Here is a 26,786-nt window from a genome sequence, read left to right on the forward strand (position 1 = left end):
AAATTGTCATTAAAGTTTTTTTTTACGGGAAGCGTTAAAAATTCTGACTGGTAAAAATTGTTTCAGTTCAATAAGCAGAGAAATTCTGAACTAAGAAGAATATAATTTTAAGCCATTTCTGATGGGTATAACTTCCCATGTACCAGCAAGGATATTGACCAGTTTTTTTTTTTTTGTGCAGGCCTGTTATGGGATCCTGAAAGTGCCCCTGGGAAACTGGCTGTGTAGGACCTGTGCACTTGGGGTCCAACCAAAATGCCTGTTGTGCCCCAAAAGAGGAGGAGCCTTGAAACCGACTCGAAGTGGAACAAAGTGGATCCATGTCAGCTGTGCCTTATGGATACCTGAAGTAAGTATATTATTGATAGGGCAGTATATCAAAAAAAATTCAACAAGCTAATTTTTTCTTAGAAAAGGATGTCAGCAGTGCATACTGTCATTGTAAAATTTTTAAGCTGCTTTTAGAAGTTAATGTTCATAAGTTATCTCTGTTACTTAAAGTTAATGCACTTTTACATCATGTTACTAGGAACATAAACCTTATTTGTTCCACTCACATTTGAAACTGTTATGTGACATGATTTAATTTTTAATAATTACTAAATTCAAATTCATTAATCATATCATAACTGGAAGTTAGAGCACGCACAAGTTATAGCTGTTAGGCCATCAATCAAACATTCTTCATTATATATAGTGTCTTTCATAGCAATCCACAGCAGAGGGAGTTAAACAAAGCATGTCAGACTATAATACAATGCAACACAAGGCATCAAGGTAAATTACCAGATAAATGAAAACAAATGTGAGTAGGAGGATAATAATAACCTGATAAGACCACTTGGGCAATTGTATTACAATACATTACAAGAGCAACACAAGGCATGACATTTCCTTGTTGTTTATATATTAGGATTCATGTTTTAATGATTTAATTGTAGAACTTATTTAGCATATCATGAGTTTTAATCCTGTGTTATAAACTATTAATTTTCAGAACCTTTGTATACATTCTATGAGTTCAATAAATTTGCCAAGATAAGCTGATTTGGATTTTCGGTTAAATAAAATGAAGTTTTGTATTTTAATATATTTATATATATATATGTTTTATAATGTTGCTGGAAAGTGACAACATGGTAATACAATTACTTCAATAAAACCCTTATCCCCATGTTGGAATATTTTCTAAAATGCAATAAAGACAAAAATCTGTGATTTACTAATTCTCTTGAACCTTGTTGAACTGAGAAAAGTACAAAGAAAAGAATTTCAGTATTTTCACTGACCAGTTAAATTGTTTTTTGAAAATATTAATATATTTAGAATTTGATGCCTACAACACACTCAAAAAATTTAGGATACAGGCATGTTTACCACTGTGTTACATCACCTTTCCTTTTAATTACATTTTTTAATCATTTGGGAACTGAGAATGCCAATTGTTATAGTTTTGCAAGTGGAATTTTTGTCCATTCTTACTTGATACATGACTTCAGCTGCTCAACAGTCCATGATCACCATTCTGTGATTCTCTTTTTATGATGCACCATAAATCTTCAATAGGAGACAGATCTGGACTGCTGGCAGGCCAGTGAAGTACATGCACTATATGCTTACAAAGCTACACTACTGTAATACATGCAAAATGAGGCCTGGTGTTGTCCTGTTGAAATAATACCACTATACCATCACAGGTACTGACTTTTGTACCTGTCGCTGTTAACAGTCTGGATGATATTTTTGGTCTTTGGCATGGAGAATTCGCTGCCTGTTTTTCTAGAAAACAAGGTGAAACATGGACTCATCTGACACACTCCCACTGCCTTTCAGTGTGTCTGAGATGAGCTCGAGCCTAGAGACATCAGTAACATTTCTGCATAGAATTGATATATGGCTTCCTCCTTGCAAAATAGAGATTCAAGTTCCGTTTCTGGGTGCAGCGGTGGACTGTGTTAAGTGACAATGTTTTCCGAAGTACTCTGAAGCCCATGTGCCTATATTTATCACAGTGGCATGATGGTTTATCTTGTCACCTAAAGACTCAAATGTCATGCGCATTCAGCAGTGGTTTCCAGCCTTGCCTTTTATGCACTGAGTCTTCTCCATATTACCAGAGTCATTTCACATTATTATGTAATGTAAATAGTGAAGACCTAAAATTTTTTGCAATCTTGCATTCACAAATGTTATTTTTTAAGTGAATCACAATTTTTTTCATAAAGTTTTGCATAGAGTGGTAAGCTACGACCCACCCAAGGTGGCAAACAGTAAGTCCTTTGTGGTATCTCCTTTTATACCCAATCGTGACCTACGCCTGTTTCTAATTAACCTGCTTATTGTGGAATCTTCCTAAATGGTGTTCATTGAATATTCTAGGAGATTTTCAATCTTATTTTGCCCTCTATCCCAACATTTTTTGAATTTGTTGCATTCAACAAATTCTAAATTTGTTTATTCTTATAAAATATAATTAAGTACCACTACTACTAATACTGCTACAATTAGGCAAGAAGTATATTGTAATGGTTAAGGCTTTGGACTTCAAACCCTGAGATTGTGGGTTCAAATCCTGCTGCTGAAACTGTGTGACGAGCAAGTCACTTTACCTGCCTGTACCCTAATTGGAAAAAATAAAACGAATATAACCAATTCAGTCTCACTTTGGATATTGCTGTCAGCTAAATAAGTAAATGTAAATATTTGCACTACTACAATTAATAATCTGATTCCTTATTTGAAGTATTCATGTAAACTGAGGATTTAAAACCCAAAGAAATCATTGGTTACTTTTATGTAATGATATTGACTTTGTTTTCAGTTCCTGAAGCCATTTCCTTGGCCTCTAAAAATAATCAAGACATCATACAGTATTTTGGAATTTAGTGGTCAAGAAATGGTTAGATTAGTTAGGTCAGTGGTTAGATAGGATTTTTGATTTAGGGTGTTTTTAAAGATGTTATTTGTGAAAATGCATCTTTGCACGTTGCCATTCATCTTTTGTTATGGGTGCCGACATCTTTTGCTGTTTGTGATATTCCGTTGCCAGACTGTTGCTAAGCAGGATACCCGGTAATGTGTGATGTGTGATATTATTACCACGATTGTATGGTGAGCATCACAAACTTCCAGATTGTCTAAGTTAGTGAAATTCTCAGAACAATTACAACGTAGGGTTTACAAATGCTAGTTACTAATTAACTTTTGTTTTTCTTAACTGCAATTTACGTCTTTGGATTTGGCCCAGTTTTTTTGATCCTTATCTCTTGCTTTATTCTTTAATTTCATACTCTACTACACCCGTTTTTTAGATCACCGACTTCCTGGTTATAACCTCTGCTTTATTTTGATTTTAAGCCTGTCTCATAATTCTACTCTTCGTCCCTATGATCTCCTAGTGCGGCCAATTACAGTTTATATCTTATTCCGAGTTATATTTAACAGTGTTAAAAATTAATCGTGTTTACCTGCAATGACTAGTTGCTATTCTCAAGCATTTCACCATTTTATACTTCTATTACCTTAACGCTACGGCCAGTTGTCAAAAGCTGTGTCCCATGCCATGTGATGTCATCCATGCAATCATATTTAAGCCATGTGTTAATTCCCTAATTATTGACTTGCTTCCCTATTCTTTTACTGGAATTATTGTTACACACCTTGAGCCTTGGTAATAACTTTATTGATTTTTCTGGTTATGACTTCTGGCTTGGCATTTTGACTACAATTCATCTCCTAACTCCAATTTTAATTATTATTGCTGTCTTCCCTGTTCTCTAAGTATATATATATATTTATATTAATTGTTTTGTTTATTTTGTGCCAGGAGTTTCTCTCCATTAAGTAGTAAATGTAGGCCTAACACCTGATTTTGAGTTTTAGGCCTATGCCTATTTGTAGGATTCTTATATTTAACCTGGCATATTAAGGGTAAAGTGAAACAGTGGAAAGAATGCCAGGTAGTGACAGTTGTAGTGCAGATGTAGTTTGTTTGTAGCAATGTACTGTATGTGTTGTCAGAAGAACGACCAAAAGACATCGAGAAGGTTTGGGGCAGCCACCCATTTAATCCATTACAGCTGCAAAAGCGATCAAAATTGGCATACATGTTCACACCACCGAGTCCAAAACAGAACTGACTTCTAGGTAGCAAGATGGCAGCTTTAAAGGCCAGTAGCGGAAGTGATGTCATCCCGACCGGAACCAGAAGTGACGTCAGTGGCTGCCCCAGAGCCGGGTGGGATTTCCCTAGAATGGTCTGCAAAAGATCGAGAGGGAAGATTAGTGCACTCCGCCCCCCCCCTGGTCTGGCATGGAACTACCTGTATTTAAGCCCTTTAGCTGTCTCCTAAACACACGTGTGTGACAGGGCCCCCCCCCTTAGCCCAGACCCGTCGGGTCGGGCGTCCTGCACCGAGAGGTCGTGAACACGGGAGAGAGCGTCGGCATTGGCGTGTAGAGAACCCTTCCGATGAATGAGCGAAAACTTGTAATGTTGCAAATCGAGGAACCACCTCGTGACTCGCGGGTTAGACTCTTTGTGTAGGGCCATCCACTGTAAATGGGCATGGTCCGTGACTAGAGTAAACTCCCGACCCAAGAGGTAGTACCTCAACTGTGTGATCGCCCACTTAATCGCAAGAGCCTCCCTCTCCACTGCCGCGTATCTGGTCTCCCGATCCAACAGTTTCCGGCTCAGAAACATGATGGGGTGTTCAGCACCATCGACACTTTGGCTCAGCACTGCCCCTAGGCCTGTGTCCGAAGCGTCCGTCTGGAGAATAAAAGGCCGTGAAAAATCAGGCGCCTTTAACACAGGTGCCGACGTCAGGGCCCTTTTTAAGTCACTGAAGGCTGCCTCAGTCATATCAGTCCATACCACAGTGTTAGGAGCCCTCTTCTTTGTCAAATTAGTCAAGGGCACGGCTCTCTCTGAAAAACGTGGTACAAACCGGCGGTAATACCCTGCTAATCCGAGAAATGCCTGGACTTGCCGCTTGGTTCGCGGACGGGGCCATGTCAAAATGGCTTGTATTTTAGAGCACTGTGGCTTCACCGTACCACGACCCACCAGGTAGCCCAAATACTTGGCTTCCTCCAATCCAAAGAAACATTTCTTTGGGTTGATACGAAGACCGGCTTCTCCCAATGTCCGTAACACGGCTCCAACCTGCTGTAGGTGTTCCTTCCAGGTGCTGGAATAGATGACGACGTCATCCAGGTAGGCAGCACTATACGTGTTATGGGGGCGGAGCACTTTGTCCACCAGACGCTGGAAAGTTGCAGGAGCCCCATGTAACCCGAATGGAAGGACACGATACTGCCAGTGCCCACTAGGGGTGCTAACGCGGTTTTACCCTTTGCGGAGTCCGTTAAAGGAACCTGCCAGTACCCTTTTGGTCATGTCAAGTGTGGTCAAGTATTCTGCCTGTCCAAGCCTCTCAAGGAGGTCGTCCACTCGAGGCATGGGATAAGCATCAAATAGTGAGACCTGATTAAGTCGACGGAAGTCATTGCAAAACCTCCAACTTCCGTCGGGCTTAGGAACCAAGACAATTGGGCTGGACCAGGGACTATGACTCTCCTCTATGACTCCTAGATCCAGCATGCGCTTGATTTCCAGTTCCACTTCGGCTTTCTTTGCCTCGGGAAGACGGTACGGGCGTTCTCGGACTATGACCCCGGGTTCAGTCACTATGTCATGGGCAACCAGAGAAGTCCTTCCGGGGATTTCGTCAACCACCTTCGGGACGGACGAGATAACTATCTCTAGCTCCCGCCTCTGTTGGTTATTTAAATTAGACCCGAAGTTAAGGGTATTACTTTGAGCAAAAAGGGAGCGGTGCTGGCCGGAGGTGGGATCAGGGTCCCGTTCCTTCCACGGTTTCAGCAGGTTCACGTGATATATCCGCTCTCTCGGTCGCCGATTGGGTTGTTTCACCAAATAGTCGACGAGCCCCTTTCGCTCTTTAACTTCGTATGGCCCTTGCCAGTGGGCAAGTAGCTTAGAGTGGGAGGTGGGAACCAATACCATGACTCGATCCCCCGGCTGGAACTCTCGGAGTGTTGTGCCACGGTCGTAGTAGTGGGCCTGTGCTGATTGCGCCTCTTGCATGTGACTTTTTAATATGGGTCGAATCTTCGCAAATCTATCGCGTAACTGTGCGATATATTCCAAAATATTAATTGTGGGAAGGGCCTCTCCTTCCCAACCTTCCTTTAGAATGTCCAATATGCCCCGGGGTTGTCGCCCATATAACAATTCAAAGGGTGAGAACCCCGTTGAGGCTTGCGGGACTTCCCGGTAGGCAAAGAGTACGAGGGGGAGGAGCTGATCCCAATTCCTCCCATCCCCGCTGACCACCTTACGAAGCATCTGTTTGAGAGTCTGATTAAATCTCTCTACTAAACCATCGGTTTGAGGATGATACACCGCGGTTCTCAAGTGCTTTATTTTGAGTAGCTTGGCCGTTTCCTTGAACGTCTCCGAGGTAAACGGCGTCCCTTGGTCCGTAAGGACTTCTTTAGGGATTCCAACTCGCGCAAAGACCTCCATCAGTGCCCGTGCGATTGCTTTAGAATTAGCTGAGCACAATGGGACAGCTTCTGGATATCGGGTTGCATAATCCACAAGGACTAATATATATTTATGTCCTCGGGCCGAGGGTTCCAGGGGTCCCACTATGTCGACCCCTATCCTTTCAAAGGGAACATCAATTAAGGGGAGGGGAACGAGAGGAGCACGGTCCTTCCTAGGAATTTGCCGCAGCTGACATTCCGGGCACGAAACACAGAAGCGGCGAACCTCCTCGTTAATTCCCGGCCAATAAAAACGGAGCTTAATACGCTCTAAAGTTTTTTCGGTGCCCAAGTGGCCTCCTAGGAGATGGGCGTGCGCTAACTCACAAACTTGCCGCCGGAAAGTTCGTGGAATTAGCAGCAACTTCCGCACTCCCCCCTCGTGTTCACTGACCCGATATAATAAGTCATTTTCTAACACAAAGTGGGGTCCTTGTGGCATGGGCTGATTGGTGCGTTGGCCGTTGGCGAGGACTACTACATTCTTCGCAAACTTAAGGGAATCATCATTCCACTGCTCCCTTCTAAATGATGCCAGTGTTTGTCTGAATTGAAAGCTCAGATCTGAGAGAGGATCTGGGCTGACCTCAAGGGGCGGAGAGTCGTCCCGCTCTGGTGAGGTGCGGACTGATGACGTATTCGCCTGCGACGGGCCGGGAAGCTCTCCGTCCTCCTCGGGGTTTCCCATATCTCTCTCCACCGGCTGCGTACACGGTGTGGAGACAACCTGAGACGGTGTATTCCCATCGGTTACTAGGCCTAATTTTGAATAAGGCGAGATCAGTACTGCACCGCTTTTAATGTCAGACCAGTCCCGTCCGAGAATCACCGCACACGGTGGATTTGGATGTACAGCCACAACGAGTTTTTGTAGTATTCCTCCGTGGCAGATGGAACACCGGGCGGAGTCATAGGCGCGGACATCTCCGTGTACACAGGTAATTCTGGTCTTTGTTTTTAACCACTGTCGCAGGTAGTACATATCGGCAATCAACAACAGAAATGTTGCTGCCGGAATCAAATAAGGCTTCTACCTTGTGGCCATTTACTATGACCTCACCTTTATGAGCCAAAGCCAGGGGGTTTGAAAGCGCACACAACCCATCCCTCTCTCTCCACTTACATTCTGCCTCGCCTCCGAGCGAGGACCGCGCCCGCGGGATCGGGGACTCCGATGCAAACTCCGGTGTATGTCGAGAGGGCAGTGTAAGAGGGACGTAATCTCTACGGCTCCTACTTAAGGACCGTTCAGCCCTCTCAAATTGCGAGGCTGCCCTAGATGTTTCTATGAGCTCAATGAGCTCGTTTATATTTGCAAATTCTCCCCAGACCGGCTGGGCGAAATGCTCTGGCAGGCTATTTATGAACAAAAAACAGGTTATTTTTTTCACTACCTGGAAGGTGGTACATTCAGCGGGCCTTAACCAGCCGGCCACCTCTTCCCATAGAAGGTCTAGCTGTTCTTGGGTAGACCGTTCAGGGTTATACCTCCAGTTTTTAATTTTCTTCACCTGCTGGTCTGGGGAATGTCCACCTTCCTCTGGGACCTTAGCCCCGGTGGAACGGACAGCTCTCTCCTCCGAGAGAGCATAATAAGTCCCCATCGTATCCCCCATAGAGACCAGCCCACGTCTGTGTGTCCCAACGACACTCTCCCTATTCAATTGAGGTGACCCAGAAATAGACAAAGGGAGCGGAGTCTGCACCGGTTCTTTCCGAAACCCGAGACGCACTCCCCACCCGAAAGCTCGGCCCAGGTACTCTCCCACCTGGACATGATTCAGGTCCGGTCCCGTTCTCTTCAGGGATTCCTCCATCCTGCCGACTACGCCACTGTCAGAAGAACGACCAAAAGACATCGAGAAGGTTTGGGGCAGCCACCCATTTAATCCATTACGGCTGCAAAAGCGATCAAAATTGGCATACATGTTCACACCACCGAGTCCAAAACAGAACTGACTTCTAGGTAGCAAGATGGCAGCTTTAAAGGCCAGTAGCGGAAGTGATGTCATCCCGACCGGAACCAGAAGTGACGTCAGTGGCTGCCCCAGAGCCGGGTGGGATTTCCCTAGAATGGTCTGCAAAAGATCGAGAGGGAAGATTAGTGCACTCCGCCCCCCCCCTGGTCTGGCATGGAACTACCTGTATTTAAGCCCTTTAGCTGTCTCCTAAACACACGTGTGTGACAGTGTAAAAACATGCCTCTTATTTCAGCAAGCCTTACACTTCCTTGATGAATTTTAATTTTCTAATAAGTTTTTGGAAAATGTTTCATCCTGCATTTTGGAGCTAGGTTTCTGGATCACGGCACACTAAAACCCTGTGCTTTAGGGCAGTGATGTACAGTACTATTTTGCCAGTGTTTACTGGGGATGTAGAGTTGATAAGTGTAGGTAACTCCATAGAAGCAAAATGGCCAACTGAGACAACTGGGAGATGCTTACACACATGCTCGCTTGTTGCCTGTCATTTATGTTGTGACCTGTCTATAAGTAGGCAACCTAACACAATGAGTAATATTTAAGAAGGGCAGAGATACTAGGTAGAGTTGTACTTAAATAACAATAAAGATATAGTATCTTGAATATTAAATCAGACCTTTTATGTAACATGAAAAGCAGACCAAACCTATGTCCTGAATTTTTAAACAAAATTAAAGTTCTTGGATTTTCTCACTAAGTTATTCCTTTTAAGAAAGTTCAGGATGAGAGCCGTATAAAAAGATAGCCCCTTTTTTAATATGCCCACCATGACATCATATACTGACATGCATGTTAACCAAGTCAGTGCAACCACATTTAATGTGAAGTGCTATGACAGATGAGAAGGTCAGTGTCAGAACAGTAACACAGCAGCTCATGAGAAAAACATAGAAAAAAGGCAAGAAATTGCTATTAAATAAATACCAATTATAAATCTCAATTAACAAACTGAATTAACAAGAGACAATTAAACAAATTAAAAGTAGCAATGCGAAAAACAATCTGTGTAAGAATAGCTAGACAGCAGAGTTCACATTGTGAAAAGAATTGCACAGAAGCATAGCAGATTTTTGGTTCAACAGAGAACTAGTGAGTTTTTAGGCATGATTTTAATTTTATTGTCGATGGAGCCTCACTGACTGACCTAGGGAGATTTATGCTGAAATCTCTTATTCATCCACAGGAGTTTACCTAGAGTTACGGAGCAGGGCATTGGGATAGTGAGAAGGCTAAGTTAATCACATCTAATAAAATAGCTGAAGCACACAATATAGTGAGTGTGTGCCTGTTGATGACAACTGCTTATCATTTTTAGCTGATTACATACAGGTCGGGTGCATGCTCTAGAGGCGGTATGTTTAGCAATGTCAAAATAAATGCTAGCTCCACTCCCCGCAGTGCCATGAGTGACATCAATTATGATCTAAATGACTGTTTTTCTTAGCATTTGGAATTCCCAATAGAAAAGACAAAAACAATAAAAAAAGCCAGATAGGCCTAAGGTTAATGTGATTCTAATTATTTTCTCTCTGGTGCAGGGTAGACACCCTGACACAATATTCAGTGCAGCACCCACTTACTAGTCAGCAGGAGACAAAAAGTGAAGTCTTGTTAATCCATCATTTTCACATTCATTAATGGATACGTCCAAATGATAAAGATTGAGTTCTTTTATAAGCACTCTTTAATGTATTATTTAAATGACATGTGGATAAAACTGAGACGCTTTTATCAGTACTTTTATGTATATTCATTAAAAAAGTTATTCAAAGGATCTGCCCAGAGGAACATATTCCACTGGTGAAATGAAAGGAAAAAGATGATTGTGTGGCTGCTTTGTGCTAATGGGACATTAAAGAAATGTAAATGAATAATCTCTGCCTGGGCTTAACTCAATGTGCTCTGGAGGTCTGTCTTTTGTCCATTTTCTATATGCCCATATTGCTGCGTAGGTTAAGCCACCTCATTTTTTCAACACCGTTCCCCTTTTCACTATACAGTATACTGACTGAAGAAACATTATAAACACACAAACAGAGTTTTACATAAGGCCTTTTAGAATGAGCACCATTCCAGGGTGCTTTAACTAATTATTTTATAGAGCTGCATCTTAATACAATTAAAAATTGGTACATTAATCGATCCATTGGATTTTATGAACAAGTCTAAGTTTTGGGATCAACATTCCAACAGAACTTTTTTGTTGTTGTTTCTAGGTCAGCATTGGGTGTCCAGAGAAGATGGAGCCAATTACAAAGTTGTCTCACATCCCGCAAAATAGGTGGGCCTTGGTCTGCAGTCTGTGCAAGGAGCACACTGGCACATGCATTCAGGTGAGTGGTTTCTGGGACGTACAGTGATTGGGGTGGGGGGGTTATGGAATCCCAGAAAATCATATACAAAAATGTGGCTTTATAAGAGAGCATAAACAAGGGAGGAATAAATAAAAAACACACAAAAATACAAAACATTACCACCTGTGGCCAGTTGTAGGCCTTACCTGTACAGGTGACTCACTGCCTGCTTACTGGATTGACTGACCCCAGCACTGTTCAACAAGAAGACACACTCTATATCACTCCTATTTCTCCAATCCATATCCTCTCTTCTTTCATCCAGTTGAGCGTCTGTCCCAAAGTCTCTTCTTAAACACACACATCAGGCCAGTGATGCAAAGTGCTTTTTAGTTCTAATTAATTCTGATTTAATTTTGTGGTCAGAAATGCCCAGTGAGAGTACTGGAAATGTCCTCACAGAGTTCCCAGGTACTCCTGTACCCCTGAGCTCTAATTCTCCATTAAATGGGCGGGTAGCTTCTCTCTTCAAAATGCAGCAGTGGTTCAAATATATTTTAATGAAACATTAGGTGCCCTCTTTTGACCTGGGGGACTTCTATCCCTGTTTTCTCTACATTTATCCCTTCGGAGCACCATCTCCATAAATAGGACATACTGACTCCTGGCAGTGTCCTACTTTCTGCTTGGGTTAGTTTGTATTTGTCTGTGCTTCTTAGTGCACTGTCTAGCCCTCCTGTCCCAGTCTTGCCTAATGCCCTAAACTTTACCATTCCTTAAAGGAATTAGCCAGACAGTATTAGCCCCCTTTCTCAACTGCTTCTTCAACTTTGAACTCAAGTTGCTTGTGCTTTTCTGCTGCTGAGGCAAGAGATAGATCCAAGAATTTGGAGCCTCTTCAACAGCTAAGGCTGTGGAGAGCTACCTTGTCTAATTATGTCATGTGTAGAAGTGGACACATCTTTTTAGCTCTTCACAGGTTGTGATACATCATTGTTATTCTTTCTATGTGCAAAATGTTACAAATCTAAAATGTTGCAGTGTTATTCTTATTCCTCCTTTTTTTTGCGTTTGGAATATAATGACAGCATCTACTTTATATTTCAAATATAATAATTACAGTATAGTATATAGTGAACATTATAGTAATTTCAGAACATTGCATCCTTATTATCTACATATTCATTCATTAATTTATTCATTCATTATCCATTCATCCATCCACTATGAAAATAGTTTAGTTCATTTCAAGGACTACTCCATCATGGGACACATTTGTGTAGACATCCCCATGGGGCCCAATTTGAGTCATTAGTTAGTTTAACCTACATATCTTTTGAATGTGTGAGAACATTCACACAGGCACATTGAGAATGTGCAACTTCCACACATACCACGAATGGTGGGGGGATTTAAATCTAAGAATCAGGAGCTGTGAAGTAGCTGTACTAGCCACTCTGACACTATGTTGTTCCTGTATATATCCCAGACTTTCTTTTTACACTTCAGTGTCATGGCTTTACCAGGATATTGCCTGCACAAACATCTCTTAGTTTTATTGTGTAGAGCAGGGGTCCTCAGTCACAGTCCTGGAGGGCCGCAGTGGCTGCAGGTTTTTGTTCTAGCTTTATTAGAAAGCAATTCTTGCCAATAATTTAATTTCATGGCTTGTTAGTGCTTTACCTCTGCTATGTCTGGTAATTCTCGTATCCTAGATTTTCTTCCCCTTTCTAAAGATATCATCCTAATGATTTGAAGGCTAAAATGGAAGAGTAATTCTCAGTCCTTCACATTTTTCTCTTCACTTTCCTTCCAAGTATTTAATTAAACCCAATAGTGCATGATAAATACACACAGGTATAAATGGAAACAAGCTAAATGGAGAAATGCTGGTCTCTTTTGTCATTTGCATGTTATTGCTAATTAGGCGATTAAAAATCGGCAATTAAAAACCAAGACTGCTGCTGTTTAAGACTAAAATAAGCAATAAGGGTTCAAAATCTTAAAGAGCAAGACAACTAAAGTGAAGCAGGAGTGTTACTTGAGCAATAAGTGCTTCTTATTAAGCAATTGGGTTGGAGCAAAAACTTGCAGCCACTGCGGCCCTCCAGGACCGTGATTGAGGACCCCTGGTATAGAGGTGAGGTTTTTTGGCAGCGGTAGGTTGGCCCTCTTTGGGTTTGTGCATGATTGTCCTGCAATGAACTGTTGTTCCATTCAGGACTGGTTCTTGCCTAACCAGACTAAGCGGGTACATGAAAAGATGAATGGTTAGATGAATTTTGCAAAGCTGACAATTATGCTTTCCTTGCTGGAACTTCCTGACTATGGCATCCTGACAACTTCGCTGACAGTTGACCGCGTTGGCTGCTCATCCGCAGTGGGTCTCAGTGCTGCTCTTTACCGCTTCAGTAGATTCAGGGTGGTGCCTTCTTTACTGTTGTGGATGAGATGTGACAACAGCTCAAAACAAACACTCGAAAACAAGTCAGTAGGTTCCAAATAGGAAAAATATGTTATTTTAATAAAAATGCACATATTGAAAACCTACACAGTATGGAATAGATGAGGTAGAGTATTAAAAAAAAACTTTAGATGATAAAAACATCTCCCAGAGAACAAATATGATGAGGGGACTCACCGGCAAGTATGAATCATAGAGCTGGAGTTTTACTGTGACAATGAATGAAAGCACCAGGCATCACACAGATAAAGAGGGAAATGCCGTTCAATTTCAGTAATAGATAGATAGATAGATAGATAGATAGATAGATAGATAGATAGATAGATAGATAGATAGATAGATAGATAGATAGATAGATAGATAGATAGATAGAAAAAGCTTTATTTTTCTCAGTTGGAAATTTTACAGAAGTTCTTTAAAATAATTAATCAATAAATAAATAAATACTTTGGTCTGAACACAAAAGAATAACTATAAAGCAAAATATTTAAAAAGAAAGAAAAGGTCTGACTTGGTTGTCACAGTCACAGTGAAGCATTATGCAGACATATTGCTGTTGGTATAATATTGTCAACTACATGTAGATTTAGACTCTACAGTAATCTGAATACAAATATCCCGTGATCCCGAATGCATAGAACCTTCTATTTCTGAACTTGCTTAATCAGTCTTAGGGCCTTGAGTTCTGATGCATTACAGAAACCTACATGTAAAGGCATAACAGTCCATCACCAAGGAAGTTCACATTCACTAATACTAATTAACTTTGTATATACATTTCTTAGTTTAAAGTTCAAAAACGCAGAGTAAGTAGGACATTCAGTGAACAACAGAAATAGAATCACAGTGACTTTGGCCATGATTTGAATTTAGTCTACTTGAGGTGTGAGACATCATGTTTAAATAACCCTGCTCACAAATTGAGTTTATATGGTGACTTTCTATAGTGAACCCAGTTTCGGTGTATTTCAAGAATCTTACCTACATCTTTGACCCACTGTGACCCTGAAATGAGTATCTGCACAAAATGAATGGATATTTGCATATATTTTTCAAGTGAAATGCACATTTTTTAAACAAATCTGGCAGGGCCACGCTGCATCTATGTTTTTGGGGACTGAACCAATTAACTTGAGCTTTAATAGCCAATAGATGAAACTTCCTACTAGTAAGTTGCTTTATAAATCCTATTAGAATACAATGTAGTATTGTAAATACAATAAATTCAGTTATAAAATAACTAAATAACAAATAATAATGGCACCTCATGCACCAGGAGACCTCTGAATTTCACCCTGGTCATTGTTTGTATTACATTGCACATTCTCCTCCTATAATTTTGTAAATTTCTCTCCTTGTAGTCGGGTATGCCTTTGACAGTCTAAAGCTGTTCTAAATTGGCCTGGTATGAGTGAATGAGGGGGCATATGCGAGTATACCCTGTGAATGATAAAGTACACAGCTGATTTTTGTCTTGCACTCTGGGCTGGTGGTACCCATTCCAGTCCATTGATAGAAGACTAAAATGCAGTCAAAAAACACATTTAAAAATGTGATTTATTTTTGTAAATATCTAAAAAAAGGGAACAGTCAAGTTCTTAATTTTTTAGCTTACCTATTTTATGTGCCTCTTTTTGAAGAACCACATGCTGTGATGTTTGCCACACGTGATAAACAAACCAAAATGGAATAAAACAGCTAAATTGGTGTACCTCCATAATTTTGAAAAATGGTAACATTTTGCTATTGAAGTTCAGTAAGATATCTGCTGGAGTTACAGCGCCACATACTGTAACATGATGAGTAAGGGCCTGCTGCTGTAGCTGTTATTAAAGCCACTTAATAAAAAGGAGTCAGTCACTCGTCCTGTCATTTCCATCTCTACATGCAGTAAATCAATCCTTTTCAGTCCTTTCTAGATCACTAATTCCCCTCAGACACAAATGCCTTGACATTCCCAGCAATGGCATTTCCTTTGATTTACTGAAAAGCTAATTTAGTTAAGTATGAGCCTAATCAAAGGGCTCTCAACACATAGTGCATTTTGAAAAGTAGGATCTCTTTGCAGAGTGTTGCTACTCATATGCGTGGTTTTCCTTTTGCTGTCAGCTGCCTTTCAGTAAAACTGTCCACTTCTCTTTATTTTTTTCACCTTTTATCTCATCTCTTTCTTAAAAACACAGCTTTTGCTTGCATAGTGTTAATATAACAAAGATGATGGGCAACCCGATGTGCAGGGGGACATAGAGACTTGTTGCATAATTCACACAGATTAAAAGATTCAGTACACAAAGATTATGGCAGGGGAAATTGCATACATAATGGTACACAGGTTACTACAATAAACAACACTTCCAGAGTGGGAGCAATATCTCTTGCTGCTGAATTATCACAAGCAGTTTCTTCAATCCAAAGTTGTAGAAGAACAGACTTTCTCTACCTCCATCCCCAGACAAGCCTGCTAACCAAAGTGGGTTTCATGTGGCAGAAGCTGCCCAACATTAGAGACTCCAGCTGTGGATATATGTTTTGACCTTACTGTGCTTGAGTTGATGTGCCTCCAAAATTTAAAGGGTTTGAGTTCTTGAAGTACATACACCATTCATTCTTACAAATCAAACATTTATTACTTTTACTGGATCAGTCTCACAGTAATGAAAAGCCAAACAAGAGTGTCATGTAGCACATCAAAGCATGGTCTGTAAGCCAGATTGTGTGTGTAGAGTGTAGATATGATGTTCTATATTTATTTATCAATCATTTTCCCTTGTACTGGTTTTCCATTCAGGGCTGCTTCCTGCCTGCCACCTATGGCTGCTAGGATAGGGTGCAGCCATCTGCAGTTGCTCTTTCTTGAGTAGGGAGATGTGCTGGGTCCAGGAGTGATCGTTTCTTATCTCCACTCTCAGGAACATTGTGCTCGCATAAGATGAGCTAACCCCCCACATCCCACCCTCACCACCTTATACAGAGGCAACATAGAGAGTGTATTGAGCACTTTTATCTCTGTCTGGTATGAGAACTGTACTGCCGTGGACCGTATTTCTCTGCAGAGTGTGTTGAATGTGGCTGAGAAAATCTTCGGAACATCTCTTTCTCCCATACAGGAACTCTACAGCAAACACTGCCAAAACCACCAACATTATCAGAGACCACACTCACCCCCTCAATGGATTGTTTGCCCTTCTGCCTTCTGGCATATAAATGGTATAAAGCTGCCAGAATTAATTAAAGTTTTGCCACACAAGCCATTAGACTCTCAAACAATCCTCAATCTGATAATAATGTGTTAATCTGCCAATACACTACAATATATAAATAAGCTGTACAATATGTTGGTGATTCTTTTTTGTTTAATCATGCTATTCTAGTTGTTATTTTTGTTTATTTATTTTAATGCTTATTCTTGCACATTATCGGGTTAGATCAGTGGTTCAAACTCGATCCTGGGGACCCACTGTGGCTGCAGGTTTTTATTCTAACCAACTTCCATTTTTCATTGGACTCTTAGCCTAATTAACACCAGAATTACCAGAGCCTATGAAAAAACTCGTAGATCCGTCCCACCTTAAATCGCTTCACACTTCTCCGTCTCTGTCTTTTGTCCTGTAAATGTGTTGATAAGCAGCAAACAGCAAGCAGCCTGCTATCACATCCCCCACCCCGCACAGTTTTCTCAGCTCAAGTCTGTTTACCTGTGTGTCAGTTACTTAGAATTGTATAGAGTGAGAAGTCAAGCAAAATGACACCTTTTATAAATACTATATCGTTATTTGGAACACTTGCATTTCATGTTTGTTCTTTGTCTACAACGATCTATGTAAACACATAGTTAAAACAGAAACGTTTTTCATGTTTTAGTAATAATTGACAAAATGTAGACACGAAGTGTATAATGTGTGAAGCCTGAATTCCAAATATCAAAGAAACACTTTCACAAAGGTACAAATATAACAGAACAAGTGTGCTTCTATTCAAGAATATAACTGCAGAAAAACAACACGTGTTAGGGTGCGACATTGACACACATTTGCTATGATCGCTTCGGTGGTGCAACGGTATCAGCTGTTGACTGGTGATCTAAACTTCACGGGTTCGATCCCAGACGAGTCCATTTTGAGAAGTGAGCTGCACGTATTCTTACTATTTTAGAATAAAAACATACATTTGATTCCATTTTGTAACAGCCGGGGTAATTTATGATACTTATAAAGGTTAGCCTTGTTTTTTTTTTAATTCAGTTTTATTCTCTCAGTCGCGTTCACGATTCCACTCGCATTTGACACTGCTGTTTTCACATAAAGACGCGCTGTAACAGAGGTCAAATCAGATCATGATGACTGTTCTACATCGGAGCAAGAATGCACTTTTGCCATCGCTGTACTTTATATATGTACATGGGAAGCTCTGCACACTACTTGTGACTTTATGCTGTAGGAAGTAAATAAATAACTAAAGGTAAATAACATTTGATCTGGCTCTTACATACAAAGTACAGCGACGGCAGCTTCCACCTGCAGCTATAGACTCTTCAGTACACAACTGACTGTACAGGACGGTGCATGTGCCCAAAATATTAACATTTATGTGTTACTTACATATAAGCCAGATCAAATGTTATTTAACTTGTGACTTTACGCTGTAGGAAGTAAGTAAACGACTCAAGTAGAGTGCAGAGGGCATGCTCAAAAAATACGTCTGATGCCACGAAAAGTGCCTGCTGACACTTTAATACGCAAGCAGTGGTACGAGAATGCAGTTAGACTTTTTTTGGGGCACATTAACCGTCCAGATCTAAACACTAGCGTGTAGAGTCGCTTGCGTGCTGAAGAGTCTATAGCTGCTGTCGCTGTACTTTTGTTTACATTGTTATTGTGTTTTCATAGATCGTTGTAGATACGGAACACACATGAAATGCAAGTGTTCCAAATAATGATATAGTATTTATAAAAGGTGTCATTTTGCTTGACTTCTCACTCTATACAACTCTAAGTAACTGACATGCAGGTAAACAGACTTGAGCTGAGAAAACTGTGCAGGGTTGGGGGATGTGATAGCAGACTGCTTGCTGTTTGCTGCTTATCCACACATTTACAGGACAAAAGACAGAGACGGAGAAGTGCGAAGCGATTTAAGGTGGGACGGATCTATGAGTTTTTTCGTAGGCTCTGGTAATTCTGGTGTTAAGTGAGTCATTATTTCCCAGTTTCTGTGTTTTGAAGTCAACAGAGAAATTACAAACTAATTTGGTAGATTTTTATTAAAATGTAATAAGCAGTTATATGGGGAATATGTAATTTTTTTTAAGTCGTTAACAGTATTTTCAACCTAATTTTCCTTCTGCTTTTTCAGGTGTTCTGGTTATTTAATTGATTATTTATTAATTAGCGGGTCTGACACTGAAGTCGTTGCTGCTTTCATCATCCTGGGTGTCTGCTGTGCTGGTTGTTAATTGTCACTATTAGGGTTAAATGAAGGGAGCAAACTACACAAAAAAAGGGAAAAACAATAGGAAAACAATAAAAGAGAGTTAAGCATTTATAGCTTTAGAAAAAAATAGAAATATTTCTAAATGTTTTATGAATGTAAAAACCATACTGTTATGTTTTTCTGAATGCAGAATAAGAGAAAAGTAAAAAAGACCATCTAATTAAATAAGATCAGTTGTTTATGATTATTATCACAGATTGTGAATCTGGTTGGAACAAAAAACTGCAGCCACAGTGGATCCCCAGGATCGAGTTAGGGAATCCCTGGGTTAGATGATGCCATTTCGTTCTTCTGTGCACTGCTGTTTGTGGTTTCAAATGACAAATAAAGTTAACTTTAACCTTAATGTAGGGGGTGTTTTTTTCATTTACTCCAGCTTGCTTCCATGTCCCTAAAATATGCAAGCTGTGTTTACTGATGACTAGGTGTGAATGTGAAAATGAAGCCCTATCTAAGCCTGGTTCCTGCCCTGTACCCTGTTTTGTCAGGAAGGACTATGGCCATTAATAATAATAATACATTTTATTTATATAGCCTTTGTGTCTCTATATGAAAAAAATGGGTTTGGTAAGTGTAGTGTCATTTAAAGTTGATCTTTTGCTTGTAACCTTGGCTGTCTACACACCAACAAAGCACGGTGTTATATTTACAAATTCATTAACTGGTGGGAAATTAGTCAACTAATACTCTTTGGTTGTTGTCACATCTCTGTGGTATGGCATGGTCCCCCTCACTGGGTGTGTGATGAAGTGACAGTGTAGCAAAGAGCTCCTGATGATGGTGTGGAAGTAACACATTTGCCAGGGTCACTGAAAGACAAGGCAAATTCCAGCTGTTAAGAAAGAATAAAAAAGTTGGAAAAGCAGTAAATATTTTTGGGTAAACTTGTTTTTATTGTGTTTCAGTGAATGAGTGTTAAAAGTGTTTAATATGCTTTTTTATAGCCTACTGTTAACCATCTTAGGCTTGGTAGGTCATTACATTGATTAAATACTGTGTATACTCGTACTGTATTTTATTTTACTATGATGGCTTTTCACAAATGAATTTTACTATATAGTATAATTATAATACCTACTGCAATTTTTGTTTCCTCTATAGTGTTCTATGCCCTCCTGTGTTGTAGCCTTCCATGTCACATGTGCATTTGATCATGGCCTAGAAATGAGGACAATACTGGCTGAGAATGATGAGGTGCGGTTTAAATCCTATTGCCTAGAACACAGCAGCAACTGTGGCTCTGGAAACAGCAAAGGAGATAGGAGTGAGTCAAGACTTCAACCAACAGGGGGTGCATCTGAACTAAATGGACTGCAGGCTGCACCAGACAAAGTGGACAAGAGTGAGCTGGAGAAGGCCAGCCAACGAAAGCAAAAGCTGCAAGAACTAGAGGAGGAATTTTACAGGCTAGTCAACCCATCGGATGTGGCTGAGAACTTGGGCCTTCCAGATTCCCATGTTGACTTTGTCTACCAGTTCTGGAAACTCAAAAGGAAGTCAAATTTCAATCAACCTCTTCTGGCACCCAAGCGGGATGAAGTGGACAATCTTGCCCAACAGGAGCAGGACGTCCTATACCGTCGCCTAAAACTTTTTACCCATCTACGGCAGGACCTGGAGAGGGTAAGTTTAACTCCTCGCCCCAATGTCGGCATTTGTGTCATTTCAGTCACCAGGTGTCAGTCATTGATTGAATTATGTTTTATGTGAAATGGGGTTTTGTGTGTCCTTGAGAGGTCAGCTGGAAACATCTTGCTGAAATCAAACTTTCAAAGGTGATGGCTTTTGTAGGAGGAATATAAAAAAGAGAATTTTACTTGGTTATACATCATACATGTTGCTATTAAAACAGTCAAAACAAATTTTGATAAAATGATAAAAACACTTTTGGGAAAATACATAAATCAGTATATAAAAATATATAAATAAATTAGATTGATCATCCACCCACCTATTTTCTGAACTCATTTATTTAAATTCATAGTGACATAATGCCAAAGCCAAGGCTGGCTACATCAGACACAAAGCAAGAACTAGCCCTGGACAAAGTGTTTGTCTATCACAAGACAAAGTGAAGCATACACCCATAACATTCACAATGAGATACCATTTAACTTAACCTTCTGTCTTTAAGATTTGGAGAAAATGCCACTCCCACAAGAGGAAAACATTCTTTCAGACAATGATTATGCTGATATTTGTCACCAGTCTCCTGAAACAATGAGGCATCAGCACTAAACATTACTCCACTATGACATCCTGTTTCAAATCCATCAATCTCATTTTTCATTTTCTAAACCTGCTCATGTCAACAACAACACAGAGTTGCATCCACTATTTAGTAAATATAATTTCATTAAATTTCACATAAGCAGTACTCTGTCCTGTAATATATTTCCAATATATTCATCCATTTTTGAACCCATAAAATTATAGAGAGTGGTGAAACACTTCACTGATCTGGGCTTTATGGCAGAGTGACAAGAGGGCAGCCTCTCTTCAGTAAAACACACATGGGAAAAACAGGATTCCCAGGTCTGGTTAAACCAAGAATGAACTGTGTGGCCTTCATTCTAAGCATCATGTCAAGAGGAAACCCTGGCATTACTTATCGCATATCCAGTAGTGAAGCATGTTGGTAATGGCATCATTCTGTGGCGTTAATTTGAGCGGCAGGGATTGGGGGACTAGTCAGGGTTAAGGGAAAGCTGAATAGAGCAAAGTACAGAGATATTCTTAATGAAAACCTGCTCCAGAGCAACTTGCACCTCAGAATGGGTTGAAGGTTCATCTTTCAATAAGACACTGAATTTAAGCACAAAACATTGACAACAGAAAAGTGACTTAGGGCTCGTTTATACTTCACGCTCAGAACGCGTACGCGCACGCATCATGGCTGTCATGCGTTCCCAGCGTTCATTTGACGTGTCCTCTGAGCAGGTTCACAGAAATTAACGCAACGAGTGCGCGATGTGCAGTACCACCGAAAAGTGGGGGCGGTGTAGTGTGGTAAAAGTCGGAATACGACATCAATCTATTTACTATCTACAAGTGACAGAAAGCCTCTCTGCGGATCCTACAGGATCGATGTGCACACTTTAATGTTTGATGAATTGTTCGATGTGGTGAAGCAAAATGCCGACATACAGATGCGTGGTGCTTTTATATTTAAGCATTGCATATTCTCAATCGTAATGACACAATTCATTTTAAAAGTCTGACATACCATCTTTTGTGCCGTCTTTTTTTTTTTTTTTGCAACTTCACAAGAGCAACATAATGTACAGCGCTGTATTTGAGCCACAGAGAAAAAAAATTAAGGACATGGTGAAAATGTGTATTTTGTGATTAAAGTGGAAATTTTGGCTTTAATTTCGAAATGTCCACTTTAACCTCGTAGTTTACTTTGTCATTAAAGAAGACCAACGTAAACATCATCCCAGTTTTTTAATCGCTACGAGCTTCTTGGACTTCCTTCTGACCTGACAGCAGCGGCAAGCAGCAATAGATCCCCACACAGAACACATTAAATGTATGATATTCCAACTCTCTGAAAATTTATAATCTATAGATTTATACTTGATATCACTTTCATGATGAAATGCATTAAAGTATATATGTTACATTTTACAGATAAATCGTTAATTTCGTTTAAATAATGAATACTGTTAATAATTACACACATGGGGGTGACACGGTGGCGGAGCGGTAGCACTGCTGTCTCTCAGGGAGTCACGTTGCTGGTATTCCCTGCTTGGATTCCACACTGTGCTCTGGTTTCCCTCCAAAGATATGCATATTTGGGGATTTGGTGCCGGTAAAATGACTCCAGTGTATGTGTGTGTTTGTGTTCACCTTGCGATGAGCTGAGGCCTCATCCAGGGATTGTTTCTGCCTCGTGCCCAATGCTTCTTGGAATGGACACATCCCTGGATTGATGGATTTAATCATTAAACATCCTTTTCAGAGATATTGCGGTAAGGTGTCATCGGAATTTAATGGGTGTTCCAGGCAATTCACAACACAAAGAAGCCGAACATGTTCTCACCATGACAATGTCTCGCACTGCCACCTGCTGGATTCCACCAGATTTACGTAAAGTATGCGCGCAAGTATAAACAGTAAAACACTTGCATAGCAGGAGCGTCTGCTGCAGCATGCGTCGCACCACGTGAAATATAAACCCAGCCTAAGGGTCATCTCTATGAATGTCCTTGAGTGGCCTAGCCTGAGCCTGGAACGTAATGGAAGATTCTAGAGAGACCTGAAAATAGCTTTCCACTGACAGTCACTATCTACCCTGACAGAGCTTGAAAGCTTCAGAGAAGAATAGCAGATAATCCCTAAAATCTAGGTGTGAGATGCTTGTCATGTCATACCCAGGAATACTCCATACTGTAATCAATGCCAGAAGTATTTTACTAGGTACTGAGTAAAGGGCCTGAATACTTTTGTTAATGTGATATTTTCAATACATTTGCAAAAATATATAAAATCCTGTGTTTGCTTTATAATTCTGGGTACTGAGTGTTTTTGATGTGGGGAAAATTTTAAATGACTGCAAAATAACTAAATAAAAAAGGGAAGACATCTGAATACTTTCGGAGTACACTGTATTAGCTGTAGCTGTAGTTTTCTTTGGGATTTCAAAAGATTGACTCTCGTGTTATTCGCTCAATACACCATTGATCATCTTATCTTGTTTAACGTGCTTCAGGCACATTTTTGATTGGATTGTTCCTGTTTAACACACAATCCGGTTATTCCTCTTAGCACCATGTTACAGAACCTAACATGTGTGTTTATCCAGCACAAAATCTTGTTCCTGAGAAGGTGACTTCCTCTTCCCTTTTCTTGTTCAAAACGGCCTCAGTGGATGGTAGTTTCTGATTCAGTTCTTATTTCACCTCATGTGCACATTAACTTTTAAGAGAAGCATTACCAACTGTAATGAGTGTCCATTTCATGCAGCCAGCTAAAGTCTGCCTATCTGGAAATGTTTGGTGCAAGGGTCTGTCAGTCAGGGCAGAAATTTCATGACTTCATTGCAAGTTGAATTCATTAAAGAATAACTGCAAATTTCACTTTAATTCAAAGAATGCCTGATTATCTTGGAGAGTTTAAATTTATCAGATGAAACATTTTAGAAAGTTGCCATATACAAAGTATTTAATGACATTTTTATGTTGGTATTTTCAAACCTTTTTCAAGCTTTAGAGAATCAAGTTGGAGAGTAATTTGCAAGGAGAATGAAAGAAACATCCTCCTCAGATGACTGGTATAGTCCTACAGAGCCATATTGTGCTCTGCTGGCCTTCTGGGATTTTCAAAAACAGGTGTGGGGGACCAGTATGGACAGTGGTGGTAAATGAATTCCTTTCTTGTATGGTGTCTTGACATGGCATACCATACTGAATGCAACAAGTGTTCCTGGGGCTGTATTAACTAGCATACTGGGGATGTGCCCTCATTCTTTAATCATGAAGAGCATGCATAGTGATGGCTGGCTAGAAAGAGTTAGAAAGGATAGACAGTAGTGGGGTTACTCAGGCTCAGATACATGGTATATCACAGTTTAGAAACTAATTTAAACAGAATTTTGGAGGGTTAAGTGAGGTAATCAGGTTAGCCCAACCCTGATATATGCACACACTTCAGCATATGCTACTTCTATAGATTAATTATGTTGTTCTGTGCTGGTAGTGCTGTCTTTCCTTCACACAACACAGTGTGGAGGCGGCAGTGCTAATGTGGGCATTGGTTATTTCACAGATATGTTGCACTGTACTCATAACAATAATTCAGTTCTCTTTTGGAGTCATTCTCCAGGCACAGCAGTCTCCGAATCTTCAGCAGCAGTTGTCAGTTGGTTATAGGTGACCTTTCTTTTCAACACTTAAAAACTGTAATTTGTTCAACAAGTGAAAGCTGATTTTTTGAACCCACGCAGGAAAGGGAAGAACACAGATTGTGAGCGCAGCATACCACAACAATGAACATAAGATAATACACTTCTGAGGTTTTTTTTCTCATCTCTGGTTCACTTAAAAGGCTTCTCATTTTGCTTTGTCTCATTTGTTGTCTCATACTCTTGTAAGTCTTACAGTGCATCCGGAAAGTATTCACAGTGCATCACTTTTTCCACATTTTGTTATGTTACAGCCTTATTCCAAAATGGATTAAATTCATTTTTTTCCTCAGAATTCTACACACAACACCCCATAATGACAACGTGAAAAACGTTTACATGAGATTTTTGCAAATTTATTAAAAATAAAAAAATTGAGAAAGCACATGTACATAAGTATTCACAGCCTTTGCCATGAAGCTCAAAATTGAGCTCAGGTGCATCCTGTTTCCCCTGTTCATCCTTGAGATGTTTCTGCAGCTTAATTGGAGTCCACCTGTGTAAATTCAGTTGATTGGACATGATTTGGAAAGGCACACACCAAAGGCACACCACATGTCAGAGCACGAACCAAGCATGAAGTCAAAGGAATTGTCTGTAGACCTCAGAGACAGGATTGTCTTGAGGCACAAATCTGGGGAAGGTTACAGAAAAATTTCTGCTGCTTTGAAGGTCCCAATGAGCACAGTGGCCTCCATCATCCAAAAGTGGAAGAAGTTCGAAACCACCAGGACTCTTCCTAGAGCTGGCCGGCCATCTAAACTGAGCGATCAGGGGAGAAGAGTCTTAGTCAGGGATGTGACCAAGAACCCGATGGTCACTCTGTCAGAGCTCCAGAGGTCCTCTGTGGAGAGAGGAGAACCTTCCAGAAGGACAACCATCTCTGCAGCAATCCACCAATCAGGCCTGTATGGTAGAATGGCCAGACGGAAGCCACTCCTTAGTAAAAGGCACATGGCAGCCTGCCTGGAGTTTGCCAAAAGGCACCTGAAGGACTCTCAGACCATGAGAAAGAAAAGAGACATCCTGGATGAAAACCTGCTCCAGGGTGCTCTTGACCTCAGACTGGGGCGACGGTTCATCTTTCAGCAGGACAACGACCCTAAGCACACAGCCAAGATATCAAAGGAATGGCTTCAGGACAACTCTGTGAATGTCCTTGAGTGGCCCAGCCAGAGCCCAGACTTGAATCCGATTGAACATCTCTGGAGAGATCTTAAAATGGCTGTGCACCGACGCTTCCCATCCAACCTGATGGAGCTTGAGAGGTGCTGCAAAGAGGAATGGGAGAAACTGGCCAAGGATAGGTGTGCCAAGCTTGTGGCATTATATTCAAAAAGACTTGAGGCTGTAATTGCTGCCAAAGGTGCATCGACAAAGTATTGAGCAAAGGCTGTGAATACTTATGTATATGTGATTTTTCAGTTTTTTTATTTTTAATAAATTTTCAAAAACCTCAAGAAACTTTTTTCATGATGTCATTATGGGGTGTTGTGTGTAGAATTCTGAGGAAAAAAATGAATTTAATCCATTGTGGAATAAGGCTGTAACATAACAAAATGTGGAAAAAGTGATGCGCTGTGAATACTTTCCGGATGCACTGAGTATCTCCTACAATAAAATGGCTACATTAGCCTAAAGAGAAACAGGTTAGAATGTGGTAGGGTTAGGAAGCACAGTCTAAATGCAGCCTGGTTTCCACTATGACTTAAAGGATAGGTTTGATACTTTTCAAGTCAAGGCTATTCCTTTAAAATCATGGCATATATTATTTTATCATATGGAATTGTTTTGCTTAAATTAAAAAACACTCTGCCCATTCTTGCTGTTTAAACGTGAAAACAAAAGCCTTAAACTTACCAAAATACATACATCATTCAACCCAAGCATATTGACCACTGATCCACATTTTGAGATTATGCACATATTATAAAACAGCTCATCAAGTAATTTTTGGGGAAAAACTGTTTATATATATATTTTTTTTTAGTAAGATTCTGTCTTTTTAGAAAAAGACTGTGTTTGTGTGGTTCATCTTAGTGCTTGTGTCCTTCTGCAGCAACCATTCA

The 26,786-nt window shown here is 40.4% G+C and overlaps 2 protein-coding genes across 2 annotated transcripts in view; one reads left to right on the plus strand and one right to left on the minus strand.

Moving 5' to 3' along the window:
* The window catches only part of jade2 (jade family PHD finger 2), a 330,800-nt gene that overhangs the window by 213,392 nt on the left and 90,622 nt on the right, over positions 1–26,786 (plus strand). Inside the window, exons 7-9 of the mRNA XM_028812843.2 lie at positions 182–349; positions 10,778–10,894; positions 19,911–20,432. Coding sequence (XP_028668676.2) covers positions 182–349; positions 10,778–10,894; positions 19,911–20,432 — 807 coding nt within the window. The remainder of the gene's footprint in view (positions 1–181; positions 350–10,777; positions 10,895–19,910; positions 20,433–26,786) is intronic.
* Positions 20,005–26,786, minus strand: part of pitx1 (paired-like homeodomain 1) — a 554,834-nt gene continuing 548,052 nt past the window's right edge. Inside the window, exon 6 of the transcript XR_007936185.1 lies at positions 20,005–20,017. The gene's annotated coding sequence lies outside the window, so the exon portion shown is untranslated. The remainder of the gene's footprint in view (positions 20,018–26,786) is intronic.

Source organism: Erpetoichthys calabaricus, chromosome 11 (assembly GCF_900747795.2).
Source record: "Erpetoichthys calabaricus chromosome 11, fErpCal1.3, whole genome shotgun sequence".
Lineage (NCBI taxonomy): Eukaryota > Metazoa > Chordata > Cladistia > Polypteriformes > Polypteridae > Erpetoichthys > Erpetoichthys calabaricus.